This window comes from Astyanax mexicanus, chromosome 10, assembly GCF_023375975.1.
Source record: "Astyanax mexicanus isolate ESR-SI-001 chromosome 10, AstMex3_surface, whole genome shotgun sequence".
NCBI classification, from domain to species: Eukaryota; Metazoa; Chordata; class Actinopteri; order Characiformes; family Acestrorhamphidae; genus Astyanax; species Astyanax mexicanus.
In genome coordinates this window covers 35673906-35696091 of record NC_064417.1, presented here as the reverse complement: position 1 = coordinate 35696091, position 22186 = coordinate 35673906, and the positions used below count along the sequence as shown (strand labels likewise).

At 37.2% G+C, this 22186-nt stretch overlaps 1 protein-coding gene across 1 annotated transcript; it reads right to left on the bottom strand.

Moving 5' to 3' along the window:
- Window positions 1-4685: 4685 nt before the first annotated feature.
- Window positions 4686-21473, bottom strand: gnaia (guanine nucleotide binding protein (G protein), alpha inhibiting activity polypeptide a). The gene is made up of 9 exons (XM_007252865.4): window positions 21014-21473; window positions 12555-12597; window positions 12312-12453; window positions 11932-12089; window positions 10370-10498; window positions 7854-7983; window positions 7558-7711; window positions 6391-6597; window positions 4686-5867 (listed from the first exon to the last, which is right to left on the bottom strand). Exons 1-8 carry the CDS (start codon window positions 21129-21131, stop codon window positions 6407-6409), a joined length of 1065 nt encoding a protein of 354 aa, XP_007252927.1. The 5' UTR covers window positions 21132-21473; the 3' UTR covers window positions 4686-5867; window positions 6391-6406.
- Window positions 21474-22186: the final 713 nt, after the last annotated feature.

Genomic DNA, 22186 nt, shown 5'->3' with positions numbered 1-22186 from the left:
GCAGCCAGTAAGCTACATTTTCAAATGCTAACACAAAGTAAATGCACAGGTAAAAACATTTGGAGCAGAATGCTAACTAATGCAGAGGTCCTACTCATCAACAGAAGTTCAGAGAGTCTCCTGCATTTAAATAGGGGCTCCCTGATGCCCGCAAATGATATACAATATCACATTGCCAGGCTGAAGTGACTCAACTTGGACTTTTTGCTCAATGTGTCTCAGATCAGATTTTTTCATGGCTGTGTGAACGTGCGAAATAAAAATTTTCCAAATTAGATTTGCGCTTCTCTCACGTACCCACACATCTCTGGTGCAGCTGTACAGCTATAGCTGTAAAAACAGCAAAAGCAAACCGCCTGGACTTTTTTCTCCTCCTCAACCTGAGCATAAACTTCAGGCAAGCTGTTTACTGTTTCTCCACTCGAGAAAAAGATGCTCCACATATGAGCTGCTAGGGCATCCATTCCACCTTTATAAAGCTACGAGTCATCTCTCAAATATGACATTTTCTGTTGGTGGTGAAGAAGGCAACGTTTATAGACGTATCAGTGTATGTGAGGCATTTCAGGCACAAATTTGTTCACATTACACACAGATACAGGTCACTTGTATTTGTGAATGTGAACCATCAAGACAGCCAAATCTAATCTGAGCAAAAAAAATTAAGATTTGGATTTGAGCAATGTGGCTTGTAATGTGAACATAGCCTTAGGCTCCAGTTTTGAACTCCAGAGCTCCAGTGTTTTGACATGTTTTCCATTGACTCTCCCCTTTCCTTACACAGCTGGATTATCAGCTCATATCTAACATTATCAAAAACATCTCCTTTAGCTGTTTTAGATGCTTTTAAGAAGCACAAGTGTAAAGCAGTGAAAGTTTTAGGTGTTTAATAATTGTTGGCCTGAAGGTTAGAACATAATGTCAGTGGGAGGACACAGCTGAAACTGGTGGGTTTTGAGACTAGAAAGGATGAGAGAGTGTGACAGTAGGGTGTACAATAGAAAACAGTGGATAAATAGCATAGATTAGATTTGATAAGATTTAGTGGTTGAGGCCTCTTTGTAATGCTCTGTAAAATATGTTTCCTGCTTTTTGTCTGACTCTGGAAAATAAATCACTTGTACTTAATGTCAGTTTTAACTGGAAATTAAATAAACAAAAGGGTGCTTTCTGACTTTTAGCACAGCGCTGCATGTTTGTATTTTTATTGGCAGCATGTTTTTAAATCCAGATTTCCTCCTTTCCCACAAGTGTCCTCTGGAGCTTGCCAGGTCTTTGTTGTAAAGAAGAATTTGATCTTAATCTTATGTTTGGATTAAAAGAAGAGTTTGGATAAAAGCTTCAGTGCTTTTCTTCAGTTGTTGTCCTTTACCTTGTTTGGTGGGGATTGTGGACTGTGGGGTTTTGTTTTATGTACCTTTATCACTAATTTAGGTCATGATGATCCTGTAATTTGGCTGGATAATGAGCAAACGACTTGTTAAAGTTATAAATATCGATATGGACACAATAAGTTCCAACCTACATTATGCTTTTTGCTTGTAGAAAAACCTCATTCAATAAATCTGAGGTTATCAGTAAAAAAGCGATCATGTGACTGTACAGTCTGGCAGGCTGTGGTACGGCTGTGTTTTACATGATTTGGAACAGTAGCAAGACTTTTTTTTCCTCCCAGATCAGACATTCCATCTCCTTCCTGGTACCTTTTCCATCTGTACCGGCTCCATTAAGCATTTGTTTGATCTCACTGGGAGGCCTGAGAGATTAGTCTAATCACTCCACTTTAAATCCCAATCCTTCCTCAAAATAGAGTCGCAGCTCCATGTACTGACTCAGTGATGAGGACCTACATCAGCAACTAAGAAAAAAGTGTGAGAGAGAATAGAAGAGTTTAGCCTTTAATATGAGGCATTGTTTCTTAATTAACTCATAAAAGAAATGTGGTGAAGTAATAAATAAGAAATAAGTAAGAAATAAAGGTGAAGCCAGATGAGCAGAGCATCCATTCAGATGTGAATGATCAGATACAGGATGTTGGGATGATTTAAGAAACAACTTGGTACAGGAACTTTGTTTACAAATAAAATAATAATAATTCAAATTACTGGTTGGGCCATTATAGTATTAACATTTACATCCAGTGTTATTTGTCACATTATGTAATATTCCATAGCTCTGCATTACAGGCTTCAGTCTTATGAAGAAGCATGCCCCCAGACCCCCACAGTAAAGTACCTAATATACAGCTCTGGAAAAAATAAGAGACCAGTTAAAAATGATGCGTTTCTTTGATTTTACCAAATTAAAAACCTCTGGAGTATAATCAAGAGGAAGATGAATGACCACAAGCCATCAAACCAAACTGAACTGCTTGAATTTATCCAAGTTATCCAAAAACAGTGTGTAAGACCGGTGGAGGAGAACATGCCAAGATGAATAGAAACTGTGATTAAAAACCAAAGTTATTCCACCAATTATAGATTTCTGAACTTTTAAAACTTGAATATGAACTGAATAACTATGAATATGAACTTGTTTTGTTTGAATTATTTGAGGTCGGAAAGCTCTGCATCTTTTTTGTTATTTCAGACATTTCTCATTTTCTGCAAACAAGATCAGGCTTGACAGACCCTGCTGTACAGAGACCTTCACCCAGGGTATCTGCAGGTATGAAGTGAACTAAATTTAATACCAATTGGATCAAATAAAGACTACGTTCATAATAACAAAATGACAAATAGCACACACAAACATTAAGTTTAAGAAAAAAACAGATCTGTTTGTTCACTAAAAAATAGGATTCAGTGCAAGTGCAGTACAGTCTATACTAGCTAAAAGCAATTTATGAAAATCACAATGCAAATTAAAAAACATAAAAAAAATTGTATTTGCTGTCTGCAGGATTTTTAAACATGCAATTAAGATATTTTCAGACAAATTATAGCCTTTACTTAGATAAACTAACTTAGGCCATGTTCACATTACCAGGCTAAAATGACTTAAATCTGTTTTTTAAATCTGTGTCCTTCCTCAGATTTGAGTCACTTTCATATTTGGTCTTAAATCAGATATGTATCTGATCCATGGACAATCGACATGAATGTGAACGGTCAAATCTGAATTCATGCGTCTTTTTGCTTTTACGCATGCACTACATGCTTCTCTCTCATGCCCACAGTTCTCTTGATGCAGCTGTGCAGCTATAGCTGCAAAAACAGCAAAAGCAAACCGCCTGGCCTTTTTTCACCTCCTCGACCTGAGCATGTACTTCAGACCAGCTATTTATTCTCCACATATCCATTTAGTAAAGGCAATTATTCTATATGCAACCACAACAACCCATAGATCCCTTCAAATGCTTTTCCAATTTTAGCCCTGTTAAAGCATTCTTTCCCACTTTTAGATGTACCATCAAAAAAAACCTTCACTTCTGTTTTCAGTCAAATGTCATTTTGTTTGGAGTAACCCATTACGCTATTAATCCAATAAAAAAAAAAAAAAAAAAACACCTGTATTTAGAATGGCCTGAATAAATTAAATAAGATCACACAGCCTGTATTACTAAACAATATTAACCCAATAAATGTGACCAGCATAATACTGACTGATGATACTGGCATACTGGAATTTCCTGGCATTTCAACGCTGTTCTCTGGAGCTTGATATTTAGTAGCAGGTAACGCAAATATACATGTGCACATGTAGCTGATAAGGTTTTATAACCAGCTTTCCTCCAAGCTTTTTGGTTTTCTGCCACAGGCAAAATAATGACCAAAAAACTTTGGGCTTTGTACACAGGCACTTAAATGAACTGTGGTTTTCTCCAGAAGAGGGCAGTGTGGTACAATATTTGATCAGTCACCCTCAGGAAAACACCCACATGTGATTTAATTCAGGCTATGGGTTTCACTTCCGAAACAGCAGAGCAAGAAGAGAGACAGCACGAGTAACCAACCCTGTCTAGAGAGACCTACATGCCCAATGGTTTCACCTTCTTGATTTGTGGAACTCCAGACAGAAATTGAGATCAGGTGTAGGACCAGCGACCCTGCCCCAATATCACACTAACCTGACGTTTGGCTGAGAAGATAATGGGCTTTGAAAACAGTCTGAAAACAGAATGAAAAAGACTCATCTTTAGCCCTACCTGGACAGGATTAGTTTTTAGGGGGCCCTGGGGTAATTTTCTCCTTTATGGGGGTCCTCTGTGATTTTATTTTGTCCAGATCAACGATGCATGCGTTTTTCTCAGACGTCCTCTGAGAAAATTACAGGCTGAATTACCTTCTGTTTTTCGCTGAATTCTGTGGTTCTCTGATAATATTATTCCCGTCCGGACGCACATCTCCGATTTTCGTCTCCTCGCGTTTAATAAAATAGCTGTTTGTCCACTGCCACTTCCACAGAGATCCACGTAAACACAACAGCAAGTGGAAATGGAGGAGCTCTTGAATGCGATGTTGTAACAAAGAAAGCCTAAAAACTCACTGGTCCTCCTGTTTTTTCAATTGCAGTCCAGACACAAGAGTTTTATCACTGAGTAGAAGTGTGAAATATTTTTCACAGATGCCCCCCTGAGAAAATAATCCCGTCCGAACAGGGCTTTAATAATTCTTGACCTAATAAGTAGGTTAATATTGCTTTTACCAGTACACAAAAAAGAACACACAAACACACAAGTGAAGTTCTATTTCAAGATGCCATGATTTAACCACAGCACATTTTATTAGCAAAATAGTGGATATTAGTCAATGTTTGTTCCCAACCAATGAGAACAGAGGGACATAATGCATAAAACCATTCAAATTTGTCATAAATAACTGTGAGAATGTCTGTTATATCACATAATTCATGGTTTCTACCAAATTTAACATGTACAGGCAGTGGAATAGTCTGATGATATGAGAATTATCTGGGTGCTTGTTTGCTACAGAAATTATGGATTAAACAGTAAAACCATTTGGTCCCTTTTAAAGTTAAAAAAAAAAAAAAAAAAAAGAGAAAATGAAAGAAAGAAACAAACAAAACAAAAAAACAAAAAAAGCTACTCCCTTTGATCAATAAATGCCCATTTCCTTGTCTACACCTCTAAACAGAACTTTTTTTCCGATCTTTTTTTAGAAAAACGTTCCTCTTTGAAACTGTGCCGAGTTCCTTATTCGGCCTCATTCCACTAACCTCTAGCTATTTTCTGAGTTCTGAGTGAGTATCTTGGTCATCATTCGTCGTTCCAACTACAGGTGAATTTCACATGATGCATGCAAATTCTGTTTAACGACAGCTGCTCTGAAAAAGCCCGTCCAAGTGGATAAGAAGGGGCAGCACGCAGAGAAATCTCTCTAAATGGGTCAGGCTTCACACAGTATACCTTGGAATTTTGTCAGCTATTCGCATTTGGTCTAACAAAAGAGCGTTTTAATAATCAGGTTTGCATCTACAAAGAAATGTGCTCACATTAGGCGAGTGATTACATATCGACGACTACAGCTACATTTGAACAACTTAGATGACAAACTCAAGCACTGCAACAGTAACTGCAAACATGCAAGGCACATGTACCTTCATATCTAGAGTAGAGAAAGAGAGAAGGGGGGAAAAAAAGAAAAGAAAAAATGTTCCCAAAAACCTTTTAGAGTGAAAAAATACCCTTCAAAAAAGGACCTGTAAATTATTCCAAAAAACAGTGAAAAAATTCAGCAACAATTACAGTTGTACAAATATTTTACACAAAAGGTTTCTTTTTCCTAAAACATCATTTAAAAATGTTCAGAGAACATAAATAAAATGTTTACGTAACGCATCGTGTTCATGGTTGACCTCACTCCAGCCCTGCTTCTCCCAAAGATGCCACGCCCTTTTTCCCCTCACTACAAATGAGAGAAAAAAAAGACAAGAAAAAAAAAAGTTAATACTGTAAATAAAAATAATTTAAGATTTAGAACCTTACACCAGAATGAACTTTGTATATATACACATCTATATTCTACAGCTAGTAGGTTTAATCCAATTAATCTGATTTATTAAATTACTGTTTAAATGGGATTTTCAAAATGGGGTAATGTAGACAGTACATCTTTACATTTAAAACCCTGCCAGAGGGAATCTCGGTAGATAGACATTTGCTGCTGTTAGAAACCTTTAAACAACCCTTACATGGCCGTGATTTTCATATTTTACACTTTTCCTTAACTGAAATACAAGTAGGTTACCGTATGTTTGCAAGTTTTAAGAGTCTGCTTACTCTTCGTTTAAAAAAATAAATGACATTAAATGTAAAGCAATAGCATTCACATGGGTATCACATTAAACAGTGTTGTCTGTTTAAAAATAAAAAACTGAAATTGTTCTTAAACGATATGCTTTACGCAGTCTTTATTGAGTATAACTCACCGTGTGGCGGCGAGCTCTAGAAAAGTCCACAGTCCTTCAGGTTGTTCTTGATGATGACATCAGTGACGGCGTCGAAGACGAACTGCACATTCTTGGTGTCTGTGGCGCAGGTGAAGTGGGTGTAGATCTCCTTGGTGTCCTTCCTCTTATTCAGGTCCTCAAACTGACACTGGATGTAGGCAGCGGCCTCCTCGTAAGTGTTGGAGCCTTAAAAAAATAAATAAAAATTTAAATAGGATGGAAAATTACAGTAGTCACTATTGATTAATTCAATAAGCGGGTAATTACATTTCTCAAAACCATTCAATGGCTTTGCTCTGTCTGAGTGGGAAGGAAGGAGCTCCCTCCCTTCCTCTATAACACTCAGCACCAGGCTAAATCAGCTAATGTGGGCATCCGTTAGCTGATGTAACAGAAGGTGTGCCCAAGCATGGTTAGCTGTTTAATGGCATTGCGTTAGCAAAAGCACAAGAAGATGCAAAACCTCATTTCTGGCAGCCAAATGACAACTACTAAAACAGGGAGGACAAACTGGTGGGAAAAAAGAAAAATCACTGATGAAACAGGCCAAACTTTACAGAGCCTTTGTAACACTGCAGAACACTTTATTGGGGCTTAAAAAATGCCCTCAGAGGGGCTCTCAGTTTCATTTTTTCTTTGTATAATAAAATAACACTGAACAAATGTTACATTTTTTTATTCATTGTAAACAGATGAGTTAGAGAAGTAGGCTAAGAACTAAAATTAGGTCTTTTTTAGTCTTTCTACTGTGTTTATCCTGTTATACAGATGCACAAAAATGTGTATACATCTATACATTGCAAAATAAATTACCTATTTATATAAATAGGGCTGTTTCAACCAATTTGAGGCAATATCGTGCACTGAAAAAAAAATCTATTTTAATTTTAAGATAATAAAGAGACTAACATTGGAATAATTATGGTCATTAATGCAACAGGCCTACATACAAAATATACTTTTTAATATACTGATATTTAAATAAATTTATATTGTTTATACCAAATTCATCTGTAGGCCTGCAGTATATCCAAACCTAATGTCTTAAAATGTCACCTGTATCTGTTTACTGGCTATTTGTAAGAGAAACCGTATAAAGTAAATGAAGTACAGAGTTAGCATGTGAAACAGTGCCGATGGACATACCAGCGTATTCTGGGTAGCAGATGGTGAGAGGGCTTCTCTTGATCTTCTCCTCAAACAGATCCTTCTTATTGAGGAAGAGGATGATGGAGGTCTCAGTGAACCACTTATTGTTGCAGATGCTGTCAAACAGTTTCATGCTCTCGTGCATCCGGTTCTAAAAGGAAACAGAAAACAAGAGGCAATCAGTGCAGCAACTGAACGGAAACTTTTCAGTCTTGTGACCAGGTAGAGTCAGCAGGTAGGACTGATGTGGTGGTGTGGGTGGAAAAGAAGATGAACGTTTTAAAAGCACTTACCATTTCCTCATCTTCAGCCAGGACCAGGTCATAGTCGCTCAGAGAAACACAGAAAATGATGGCGGTCACCCCCTCAAAGCAGTGGATCCATTTCTTCCTTTCTGATCTCTGGCCACCCACATCAAACATCCTGAGAAGAAAGTGTTAAAATGTCATTAGAAGGCACTCACACATCGTAGCAAACATGTCAACACACGGTTCACACAACAGCAGCTGCAAACATAGTAATGGAACTCCCAGGAAGGACAGTGGCTTCTCGAAATACCACAGGAAGTGATTTCGTCTGGGGATTCCACAACACCCACGTGAGCTGTGGGATCAATGTACACGGCTAACTGATGTCCATCACGAGAAGGCAAACGCTGTCTGGAAATTTAAACATTACTGTGTCAACAGTGACTAATGGACTGTTTATTTTGATACTGCACTGACTCATACTGATACAGACAAAACAAATATATATATATATATATATATATATATATATATATATATATATATATATATGTATCAGTAGCATTAGCCAGGCTTTACTTTTGCTTAAAGTCTGCAAAACCAACAAGTTTATAAATTGAACAAACATTTTGAAGGGGCTCTAAAATAATCTATTGATAGAGATGAACAAGGAGAATCTGGCACAATTAAATGACATACCACAACTCTTATATATTTAAAAAAAAAAAGTCGATTTTTCTCTTTCAAAACTAAATTCAATAGAACTAAAACAGCTGTGAAATTATCCAATTCCAAAAACAGGTCTTAACTTAATGTTTTAACACCCCCAAAATTTACATACACCAATTAATAAAAGCCCCGAACAACGAAATGGGCTGCTTATGTAAACAAGGCCTCATGACCACAGCTTTTCCTGTGATGGTGTCCACAGAAACCCTGCTCAAGCTCTGCACGAGAGGAAGCGAAACCCAGGGGAGCAGATGAGGACCTGCACTGTGCAAAATGCTAACGCTAGATGACTGGCTTCTGCCAAATCTTCTGCCTCAAAACAAACCGCAGTACCTCAGCAGGCCCAAACTGGAGCTGAACACACATTAGATGTTACATTAAAACTTAACAATTTAAACTCAGGACTCTCTTCAAATTGCTAAAAAAAAAAAAAAGACAGTAGAAAAAAAGACAGTAAAGACAACACAACAAAGACAGCAATGCTACCTGGTAAAATATGGAAATAACTACAGTGTTTTTGATAGTAACTATTTAGTTTCTCCATTAAACCCCCCAGTTAAACTCAGTAACTCAGTTTTCATTTAAAAAGCATCAAACCCCTGAGATATTATAATACAAAAAAAAATGATCAAACATTAAACCTAGCTTTATAAATAGACATTATTTATCTGGCCAGCCATAACATTAAAATCACCTTCTTGATACTGCAAACCTTGTAGCTGTTTTTAATATCACCCTAACAACATTAAGTAATCCTAAATGTTTTGTATTTATTTATTTATTTTTTTTATTTGATGAATTGAAACCTTTTAAAATAGAAATGTCTCAGTCTATTAAACAGCATGAATTATTGCAGATACTTTACTTTAAAAGTACTAAGTAGTCATGCAACAAGCAGTGAAGGCATTTACTTAATCTGATTACAGATTACTCTTTCAAAAACTTAGTTACTTTATGTATTACTTTATTTTAAAAGTTACTTACAAGTTACTTTATTAGTTACATACAATATTAATACAAAATGACAACATCTGATTACTGGATTGGAAATAGCAACGTGTTAGAATACTGGTCACTGAAAAAAAAAAAATACTCAGATTATTGACATCACTGACAATGAAGAAAAATAAATCCTGTATTGGAGAAAAAGAGCCATCAATAATCGTTTTATAAATCACACTGCACTCTGAGCCATTATTGAATCATAAGGTGCCTGGGGATTCCCACACCTACTATTTAAACATCAAGGAACAACTTTAAATTTTAAATTAATTTAATTTTAAATTATATGCCACCATTAAAACTGAAAAAAGGTTCAGCATTCTCAATTTCTAAATGTTTTGACTAAATGAAAGTAATTTAAAATGTGCACTACTGCAATTATTTGAACCAATATTTTTTAAATAATATAATTAATAAATTGTCTTTAATCTTTAATGTTTTCAGTACTTCAGGGGGACATTAAAATATATAATGCATGAGGACATGAATAAGCATGGGCTTCTACGAAGTTCACACTTACGACTGTAAATAACAGTCACTGTTTTGAGATCTAGATACATGAGGGACGTTAACACCAGTCACACAGGCAACAACAAAAATTCCAAAACAAAAAAGCACAGTATAAACAGATGGCCCATTTTCTAGTCATACAATCAGCATACAGACACACAACACACACAAACACACACACACAACATGCAAACGACACTCGCTGCCACAGCATTTTAATACGTCACCTGATCTCTTATGAGTTACGAGCCAGTGGCAGGTGAACACACCCTAACTGTGAAATGGGTTAGTGTTTTAACTTTGGCAGAAGAGACGCTTACTTGAAATGAAGATCCTTGAAGGTGAAGTGGGTCTCCACAATACCAGTGGTCTTCACCCTGGTTCTCAGGACATCCTGCTGAGTGGGGACATATGCGGCGCTCGATATCCTGTCCAGATCGTTTAGGTAGCTAAGAACAAGAGAATAGCAGAAAGTTATTGAAAATTATTGGAAAATTAATAGCTGCTTAAATCATCAAACATGTCGATGCTATATAATCAACAGATCTTTTAGGTTATGCTCTGATCATGCTGAACATTTTTAGTTGCTTTAAGTATTTTTATTTCCATGTTTTCCAACACTGTATGAACTCATTTGTAAGAGTTCTGCAAAGGCCAAAAAAAAAAAAAAAAAAAGATCTGAAAGTGTCACACTTCCACCATCACCGTGCTGGAACACACAGTCCTGAAGAGAGAAACTACCCTGTGCGACTGCATATCGCATGCAAAAAGCAAGGTTTTGCCACATCATACTTCTGAACACGAATCCATGGTATTTGCATTTTTGAGAATTTGCATGAAGTATATTTGAATCCTTGGGATCGTTGAAGCAAGAGAAAAAATATATATATCAATAACTCAACATTTAACCAAGAGACGAGAACACAACCGTCCAACAATTAAGATGCTGTTGAAAAATTAAAAGAATAAAAACAAAACTGAGATGAAAGATGCAGAATTAAGCCAAACTAAGCTTTTCACTCTACGAGTACACTCCTCCTCAGATGTTTCAGCTGTGTGATAAGAGACGGTTGAAGGGAGAGTCTTTTTGGCAAGTCATAGGAATTATTTATTACAGGAATACAGTTGTCAAAGCAAACCAGCTCAAACTCACAAACAGGCAGATAACACCAATGAACGAGGACATCCTCCAAACTACTAGCTGTTTAAAAAGAATAGACTAAATAACATGCTCTTCATCTGTCTGATCTAAGGGGAGTCATTGATCAATATATGTATCTTTGGGAATTTCATCAGATTAAATGAGGCAAGAGAAAAAACAATTCTCTTTTTTGGTCAAATTGTTTATACATTTTTTGTTCTAAAAAAAAGCTAAATTTTCTAAAGGTAAGCTTACTTTTTTGGTCAGTAATGCATAAGAATATCATAATAAATATAGACTGCAGAAAATGTTAAAAGAAAAAACTAAAAGAAGGTTACCCACTGGATAGGACATATATTACAGCTTTTATTTATGTAATAACATTATATTTAATTTTCTAATTTGTCAGCTTAATCAGCTGAAAAAAGAACATTGCACTAATGTAAGTGTCCTTGGGAAAGACATTGCCTAACTGCTACATTCTCCAATCTGTGATTGAAATGGAAGCTGCCCTTGATAAGAGTCTTAACCAAACGCCATAAATGTAAATTTGAATCTACAGAAATAACCGTTTATTGCCTGTATGGGCTCGCACTGCGTCCCCAAACATATATATAAAAATATCTGAAAGATATTGGAAAGGAAATTCCATGAAGTCTAAAGATTTGACATTTTTAGGAACCGTAGACAGAGAATAAGGTAAGGAAATAAAGGAAGACAGACAGAAGAAGGGACACCCACTATGAAGCAGAGTCATTGAGCTGGTACTCTCTGGAGCGGCTGAAGCAGGCCTGGACTCCCCCATCCTTCCACAGGCGCTGGATGATTCCAGCCAGCTCTCCAGTCATGTAGCCCTCCTCAGCTGAGCCAGCCAGCACAAACAACTGCCTCGCATCATCCTGCAAGAGAGACACCCACAAAAACACTAATCACAATCAGCCATTCTGACAACAGGCCCTCCACTTCTGCTGAGGACATTTTTCCATCAAGAGCCCTTGTTCTGCTTTTGTTAGCAATCACACCGGCTCGTCATATCCATTCAGATCTAACTACAGAAAAGAACATGACTGGAAAACGGCGTCTGCTGAACGCAATGTTCCTCTCCCTTCATCAACACTTACAGCACGGGCAGCGTCGGAGAAATCGATCTTCAGGCGGCCCATGGCCCTGATGATGGCGATGATGGACTGGATGGTGTTGCTGTACACCACGGCCTTGTACTGCTTGCATTCTTCCTCTGAGTAGCCTGCCTCATGGATGATTCTGAAGGAATGGGGAAAGAAATAAACAAAATTAGACAAACTGAGACAGGCACTCTGGATTAAAACTAATGTGAGGTGGTTTACAGGAGAAAAAGCACTTACTTCATCTGTTTGACAATTGTACTCTTCCCTGACTCACCAGCACCTGGACAAAACAGAACAGGAAAGGTCAGAAAGCAAGTCAAAGGCCAAACACTTCAGCATTCTGCACACCACTCCTCACTCTCCGTGCACAGCTAAGCCGGTGGGCCTTCGGCTCAGACACGTGCGCCACAAGTCAATTACAGAAACCATGTAGGACAGCGGAGTCTCCCACACAGTCAGATGCTGAAAATCCTTTATCAATCTAATAAAGGAACCTTTGTCTAATCCCTGCGTGTGTGAGCTCATAAGATTTGCAAATACTTCTGTTCAGCAAAACTGTTCAGTTTAAAAAAAAAAGAAAAGAAAACTGAACAGGAAAGTTCTCTTTATCTCAGCAAATTTTACATTCCGAGCAAAGCTGAGCTTGAAGCATATACAAACTATACTGTAGACCCTAGGAAAAATGGCACAAAAAAGATCTTGTGGTCTTTATTTAAAAGGTTCTTAGGCATCCCAATTGGAATATCAAATATGCAGAAATAAGACACTAGATGTTAAATCCATTTAACATGTACATAACTTCTCTAGTTAACTGTTTCGGCAGCACCCTCACTCCAGTCACCTCAGAAAAAGAATAAAGCCGAGTGGGTGTTAGCCTGATTGGATTAATTAATTACAACCTGCCCAAAATGGGATTACAGGCAAATCGCAGTAACCAGATTAATCAGGCCATGACTGGTGAGCCAGATCTTAGCTCAAGCACAGTAGTGTGCATTGGACTTGGAAAGTAGTTTGATCCACTTACTTCAGACCCCATACATGCACCATAAATTAGCTTAGTCCTACCCAAAGTAAAAAAAAAATAACATCACTGAGCATCTACAAATACATGTAAAATGGTGATGATAATGTATTACTGATTTTAAAATGTTATAAAAAGGCAGAAAACACAAATGTGATACTATAGCTATCCGCCGAGTGACATCCAACAGAATGGCTGCTACATTTTTCCACTGTGAACAATCTGACAAATATATTCAGTTAATCAACCAGCTTAATCTCAAGAGTTAAAATAAACGGTTATTTCTCTAGATATAAATTGACATTTATGGCATTTGGTTGAGACTCTTATCTAAAGCAGCTTCCATTCAAATCACAGGTTGGGGATTGTAGCAGTTAGGCAATGTCTTTCTCAAGGACACTTACATTAGTATGGTGTGGAGAAATCGCACCCTATTCTGCTATGTGGAAGGCAGTATTGTTCTACTAGTATGCTGCATCTTTACTGCAGTCTTTAAAATTGCAGTTAAATAAACAAAATGCAGTAACTTTGGCACCATTAAATACTGGAACAAAAACTGCTGATATTTTATTTACAAATTGCAAAGATTTACAAATCTCATAGACCTACATTTTATTCACAATATAAAACACAAAAATGTTAAAAGTGACATTTATTTTTATTAAGGGTCTTGTCTTTTTTTGGGGGGGGACCAACGCTCATTAAAAATACAAAAAACTTTTGATCAATCTGACCACAGTTTTCCATTTTAAGCGTTGGCCTAGAAAAAGACATGGAAGTGTCCTGGACCCCATGCGGTGAGTTCCAGAAAAAAAATAAAAAATAAAATCATGTCTGGTTTTAAAGCAGTGCTGTCAGAGAGCCTGAAGATCACTAGCACCCAATCTGTTGGCCCTGTCCCCCGTGCACAGAGATCTCTTCAGATGCTCTGAATCTTTAGATAGTATTTACTGTACATAGTGGGATATTCCATCATTACGATGTACACAGAGAAACTATTTTTCTGAAACTTGTTAGAAAGTTCAGGGCAGATTGGTGAAACTTCTAAAAGACCTTTAGACTTTTTTTATACCCAGTTGTTAGTAAGCTGCAGACTGCCCATATTGTGGCTGTTTTTTTATTAGCAACAATCACTATTCCAGCCCTCCAACTTTCAGTACTAAATGAGTTAAAGTTAATCATGAAATGGCAAATGTCTGCCTTTTAACATCTGATGTGTTCTATGTTTAACTGTAATTAAAAAGGAGGTCTATGAGATTTTCAAATCACTAAATTCTCTTCACATTTTATTAGCATCACTGCTGTTTTTAAATGGAGGTTGTAATTTAATGTACATTTAAAAACACAAAGCATTCAGACAACCTTAATTACGAGTAGTGACTAACATAAAATACACTGTCGTATACTGAGGTGACTGACCGTGCACAACGGTCTTTCCAAGCTGGTCACGACAGGTAAGCATCATGTTAAAGTAGCAGGTTTGTACATGCAAAGAGAAAAGTGGGAAAGGTGACATTTCCTGCAAATCAGGGTGGATATTCAACTGCACTCAAAACTAAAAGATATAACTTTGCATTGGTCAAACATAAATGGCTACACTGTCTCCTTTCGGCTGCTCTGGAGGAGTTTGGAGCAGTGGTTTATATGGATGAGAGAAAGAAGATAAATACAGAAATAAAGCAGCAGCAAATTGTTCTGCAACTTTTCACGTGCTGCAGATCTCTGAGCCCTGCTGAGTTTGACTTCAGTGGAGCGTGTTTCAATTAGTCCCAGCTCCTCCCTCAGCGGCTTTTTGGAATCGGCCTAAGGGGGCTTGCTGCACTTTCTCTGAGAGTCCCTAAGCACAAACAACAGCAATTAGGCAAACTCAGCACCTCACACATATGGCACAAAACACAACAGCTCCCAATCCAGGGCTCAGAGGCACAGCCACAAGAGAACTGATCACAGCTGAGAAATGAAGCGCTGTCGTCAGTAGCCCAGGATGGTAATTTGTTCACGCACTGCAGTTATTTTCTCTCTCAGATAATGTAGTGGGGAAAAACAGAACTTAAATCAGGAAGTCTAAAGTGACATAAAAGTCTTGGGGAGAAGAGAATTTTAAATAATAACCTGGATTACACACAGTGTGCCACCACGAGTATTGTAATTAGGGATGCATCGGTAGCACTTTTTTACTTTCCAATGGTAGGGCCTTTTCATGATGCGGATGACACTGACGAAACAAGACAATTGAGGAATAAAAAATAAATAAATTCAGATAAATACAAAAACATGCACAAAAAAAAAACAAAAAAAAAAAACAGTTTGACTGGTGTTCTAAATTAAAATTAAAATTGTATCAAACAGCAGAGCAGAACTTACCATATCTAACCAGCACAGTACTACAGGGATGCTAGTTACTAATTTATTCACTCAATCATTGGTTCTCAGCTAAAATTCAGTAAAAATGAATTGATTAATGCGATTAAACAATTAATTCAGATGAATTGATGAACAGATGAATATATCACCTGTACATCCATGTATGTATGTATCTCATCCATCCGGATTAAAACTAGTTTCTTCATTTTTGTTTCCAATTTTCATCTGTCAGGGGGTATTAGTCAGTCTGTGAAATGCACCTTCTCTGTGAATTACCTGTGTAAGCCTGGATTAAGTGGCTGTGTTCACTGGTGTAGTTCTGCTTTAAATGCTTGTAATAAAGTTACTGCTAGTTGTGCCACCCCTCAAAAAACTGCCAGGCATCGCCTAGATACGCAACAGAGTCTTGGTATCTCTGCATTGCCAGTTTCCATACTGCCTGTATTGACAGTGGTGTAACACTATGATAGTAACTCATGATGGTCTGTGTTAAATGATTGAAAACAAAATAGAATAAATACTTATACCATTATACGGAAATAACCCTGATGTGAAAATTAGGGGTAGGTGATATGGACGACATTTGAGGGTATAATATCGTTCACCATATTCAAAAATGTTGGCGATATTATCACCTACGATACGAAATGGCACACCCCTAGCAGGAAATAATTCATAAATAATTGAAAAAAGAATGACTGATTAGCTTCTCTTATTTTCATTCCCAACGCAGATAAACAAGCACTAAGAAACTGGATTACTAAACCACGGCACTTTGTGATGTGTAATAGGTTCTGAAAGGTCACACTGCCCACCAGATGCAACTTAACTCTTGAAGAGCGTAGGACACACGGGGAATTCCACCAATTTTTCATGTCATTTACAGAGACTGCGTGTTAAATGGAGCACTGTAGAGGTTAGGACTTCACTGATTGTGGTGTTTACAGGAATCAGGGGATGTTGTCCACACTTTAAATATATTTGCAGCAGTAAATCTGAAAACATCAATTCTACACGGATACTCTCATCATCAGGAAATTACAAGTTCAATATGATCTGTGGTCAGGACTCCCAGAGAGCATGACAGACCTTGCGCTTCTTAATCACTGAGAATGAGACCAGCCAGCATGGGCGTTTGTTAGCTGACATAACAGAACTGGCAGGTAGCACCTAACCACACTTTCAGATGGCGTTACACTGGCGGCAGTTTGAAAAGATGCAGAGGTGCTACACGTGATATAAAAGAACAACAAGTCAAGGCTGGTGGCAACATATGATGGGCTTATAAATGGTTACTGACAAGGACTAAACTGGAAAGAAAATTGGAATGAAATATGTATGGTAGAAACTTTTTTTTTTGCATTTCTTATGTTATGAAGGCATTCAGATATTATGAACATACGCTGGATGTCATAATCTTCTTAAACCATGTAAAACAATACCTCAAGCATCAGAGAGTGTACAGTTTTTTCCTAAGATGCAGAAACTCAGTAGGGGACATCTACGTAGATCTACATCTACGTAGATCTACATCTACGTAGATCTACATCTACGACAAAAAAAAATTAACCAATACAACAAATGCAACCCTAAGGCAAATACTGTCGCACAGCAGCATGCCTTATGCATCTCCATGTGAACTTGATTCCTGGAGCTCTAGCTTCACCTTTTGTTTGGCCTGCTCCACCTCCTGCTTTTATAGCCTGGTAATTTGAGCTGGTTATTTAGTTACCAGGCAACCCTCCAATGCCTGGGAGATGCACAAGGGCAGTCTGAGGGTAAACTGACCGACAGCTGCCAGCGCACATCCTGACCAAAAGGTTTCACACTTCTTGCTTAATTTCTGTAACGCTTCATTACCAGTGTAACAAAAAGAGTCCAGCTGTTTAAACAAACAGCTCACTGACAAGCACCTACCTTGTCAAACTTTAAAAATAAAGAATTCTCTTCAAACTTTTTTTTTACTTAGTTCTCTTTATTTCCTATGAAATATTACATAAAATGTACTGTTAGTTACTATTATTATTATTGAACAATTTAATATTTCTCCAGCATATGATTTAACAAATCTACACACTAACAGATAAATAGTCCTTCGCTACAGCACAGAGAGTCAAATCTATGTTGACAGACAAAGTACTCCGCAACACCTACAACCATTAGGTCAGCGTTTAATATAGTATACCCAGTGGTTAGCTAATTAACCAGCTCATGTGCGTCTGCTTAATTGGCAAATGACTTTAATTCCCAAATGCTTTACAAAACATGCCTCCAGCTGAATTTATACACAATTTATACACAAACAAATTTGTTAGCTGTAAATCATTTAATTTCTGTACACCATGGAGCTCAATGTATTGGTCTGACCACAAGACATCTTCAAATGGATAAAGATTAAAAAAAAATACAAATCCAAGTAAACAGATTAAAAGTTCTTGTTCCTAAAACATTCCAAAACAACCTTTTCAGTGTGGCAGGATGCATTAGGCTGCTCAATGTGGCCACTGCCATTATAGAATACCACTGTCATGGAGGGATGGGGTGTACTTGATCTGCACAATGAGTATAGGTAGTTGTACATGCAAAGCAACATATACATGAATACCAGGACCAAAGCTGCGATGCACGGCAAATTCATACATTTTTCTCTCAGAGACACTATTTTTTTTTAGCAATCTTTTAGTTCTGGAAAATGAGCAAGTATTAGTATCTCTGCAACTTTGACAAGTGTGACAGATTGACAACAGTTAAAGGATGTCCAAAACATCAGGCACAACTTGTGTGGCCCTGCTGATATGCATTAGTCAATACCTACCAAAAGTGATCCAAGGTATGACAACTAGCAAACTGGCAACAGGGTCATAGGAACTATAGGAAGGCTCAATCATTGGGCTTATGGAGGCCCCATCTCACAACTTGCAAGACTTGAAGGATCTACTGCTGGAAATTGTTTTGGTCCAGATACCACAGGACACAGAGAGATGTCTTCCATGTGGATTCTGTGACTTTATGAGCCAGAGCAGTTTTGCAGGCCCATTGGTGACGCACACAATATAATATAAGGTGACACAAATTTAAGTGTTCATTTCATCATGTCAGCCTCATTTTACAACACGTGCTACATAACAACCAAAGTAAGAAGAAAATTAATTAACTCTCTACCAGGATACATTAGTTCAAACTGGCTAATATTTGTTTAATATCTATGAACTTAGATCAACAAGTGGAAAATAATTTATACAAAAGGATAATGTTCTTTACTGATGATAAATGTGACAGCTCAAATGGACCTATTAATAAAACTAATAAAACCTATTAACTGTAGATATGTAGGTTAGATACCTTTTGATGAATTAATCTTTTTTAGATATATTTTTTAAGTCATAACTAATACCTTTCTCACTTGAAATGACGTACATCTAAACCTGTATTATCAGCACTAATATTTTCTTCACGACTTATTGGTATCCTGTATAGCAGATACAGATAGAGAATCTAAATGTGCAAAATTAAAAAGTTAAAATTATAGATGATCCAAAGCGGGAATTGTAGGCACATGGCAACATTTCTATATTATATTCCATAACCCTATCAGTCAACATAGACACACTTTATTAGTGTGTATATGCACATATTTAGGGCCACAATTTTTAGAGAGCCAAATGAACTAAAATAATAAATAAGATTAAATACTGGATACAAATATCAGTAAAGTCTAAGCATGTAACTTATTCAATGTTGATAATTGAAATTGTCTGCTGACACCAATATGAAACCAATATTATACACTCTTTAGAACAGCCAGTACTTAAAATACACTTTAAAGACAGCTAACTAAATAACATTAACCGAAAAAGCCAAGTTCAGCCAAATTACCCAGTTCTTACCCACAATAAAAGTAAAAAAATATATATTTTTTTTCCTTCTAAAACACATATTGTGATGGAAAACTTAAAGCAGCACGATTTCTCACATTAACGCCTGAATTGTTGGTTGAATGGGGCGTGATAGGACCTCAGGTTAGGGTAGCTTAATTTGGGTACCCCAAATTATAAAAAAAACAGGGGTCTTAAAGAACCAGAATTGAAAAACAATGTTCTAGATTACCCCCGTAATTTAGCTTCTAATTCGGATTAAACTCGTTTGTTTGTCGAGAGTCTCTGTCGTTTGGTTTAGAAACAGACGGAACAAGCCTTGAGGTCAAGGCCGAAAAACACAAAGTTAGCTAACGCGAGCTAACCTGACTCTAGCTATTACAGCTAATTCCTACAGCAAATAGCTATCTCTGACAACTTATTTACTCGTTTAAACATTATTTTATTTAAATTAGCTACATAAACCATATATAAAAGCTGTTTGACTTATTATAAATCAATAGCCAGACAAAAAAGCTGCTCTGAATTAGCCACCTGGCTAGGCTAGTTAGCTAAGCTAGCTAGTTACCGTTAGCCTCCATTAGCTTTAACGTGCCTGTGGTGAATTAGTTTAACTGCTAAATTGGCTTATTTTAAGCTTAAAACCAATTACTGAAATGTTACAGTTAATTTAAACAAAGCATCCATGGGTATGTCTTATTGTTTAAGCTTAAGCTATAATTAGCTATAAAAATCTAACTCTCCATTTTTTAAAAGCAAAACTGGCTTTGTGGACCAAGTGACGACATGTCGCCTTCTATCAACACTTCCTTTAAAGAAATACATTTAAAACACTGAACAATAATACGTTCAACCAATTATGGAATTATAATTAGAAGTATGTATTCGTTCCTAACATTACTGTAATTGAGAATTAACGCATTCCGCTTTAAAAGTCTACGTTATTTTGTTTTTAAAATATATTTTGCTTTTCCTCTAAAATGGAGTCCTTATTGCAGAGCCCCCATCCCCTGAGCCACCCTCCTATCGGAGACCGCTTTTACTGGTACTGAAGGGCTCGGGTTTGTTTGTGTATGTGTTCACCTAGAAAGACACAACACATATACATATACATATACATATATGTATTTGTGTATTTGTGTATTTTTATATCGCTAAATATTTATCACTAATAGACACTGAGCCGTGGCTCACAGATCACACAATTCAGCGATGCGATTTTCAAAACGTTTCACAATTCCCCGGTTTAAAATGTGAGACCAATACCAGTAACTTCACATTTAAAAGCGTGAGGACAGGCGTGAGAAAGCCTTAATGGTTATTAATAACGGTTTCAATGTACGCTCATACACTAAACCTCACAGAACCTGAAGTTGGTTAAGTTAGCCAGATCTGTTCCGTTGTGTAGTTAAGATAAGCCATCGAGCTAAACTCACCCAGAAGAAGCAGCTTGACCTCCCTCGCCGCTTTCTCTCCGTCGTCCCGCAAATTTCTGTCGATCATTTTACTCCTCTCCTGAGCCACTTTATCCTCCGAGCTCAAAGTGCACCCCATTTTTAACCAGGCCTTCCTTCTTCTTAAAAAAACAACCAAAAACCTCAAAAATAAAACATGCACAAGTTGGTCAAACGGAGAAGCAGCAGCCACACGCCCAAACTCTTCACAAAGTGCTGCTGTCGATCAGCTGCGAGCTACTCTTCAGTTTAAATCAGAAATAACACGCGATCAAACGCTCAAACTTACAGTTATCGGGGCTAAAAATCAACGCTACCCCCTCCTGTTCATGTTCTGCTAAAACAAACCGATTAAAACGACAGCAATCCGAAAAACTTCCAGCCAAACGTTAGCCGAGCCTTTCTCTCCCCCGCTGCGATGAGGAGTGACACTGCGCCTCTTCCTGTTCTTTCATACACAAATCCGCCCTGATGGGGGCGCAGCGCCAAAACCGCAGCCCATACTTCCCTCCGTTTAAAAACTCGTTCTCTACGTTTATAAACTCTTCTCTATGTTTAATAAGCCGTTTAATAAATCGTCCCTTCTATTTACTACATCATTACCTCTCTTACAAACACTGTTTAATAAACGGCTCTCTAAAAAACAGTCTCTTTCAACTGTATGTACTAAATCATTACTTCTATTTAATAAATAGTTCTCTCGGTTAAATAAATAATTCCCTTATTTTTAGACACATTCCCTCATTTTAACAAATCATTTCATCGATTTCATAATTTACTCCCTTGGTTTCAAAATCTGTTCTATCAATATAATAAAATGTTCTCTCAGTGAAAAAAAAACTAATTCGTTCTTTTCATTTACTTAATCATTATCTCTATTTAATACATCATTCCTTTTTTTTTTTACTAATTTGGGTAAAGACTACCAAATGCCTCTTCCAATACATGTGAAGTCAGCCACCGCCTCTTTTTGAACTGCTGCTGATGCATCATTGCCGAGTAGCCAGTGTGGTCAGAGGAAAGCACAGCGACTCGGTTCCAATACATCAGCTCACAGACGTCTTGTGCTGATCAACATCATATTTTGGAGTAATGTGGGGAGAGAGCAAGGCCAGTTGTGCTCTCTTAGGGCTCCGGTAGCCGATAGCAAGCTAC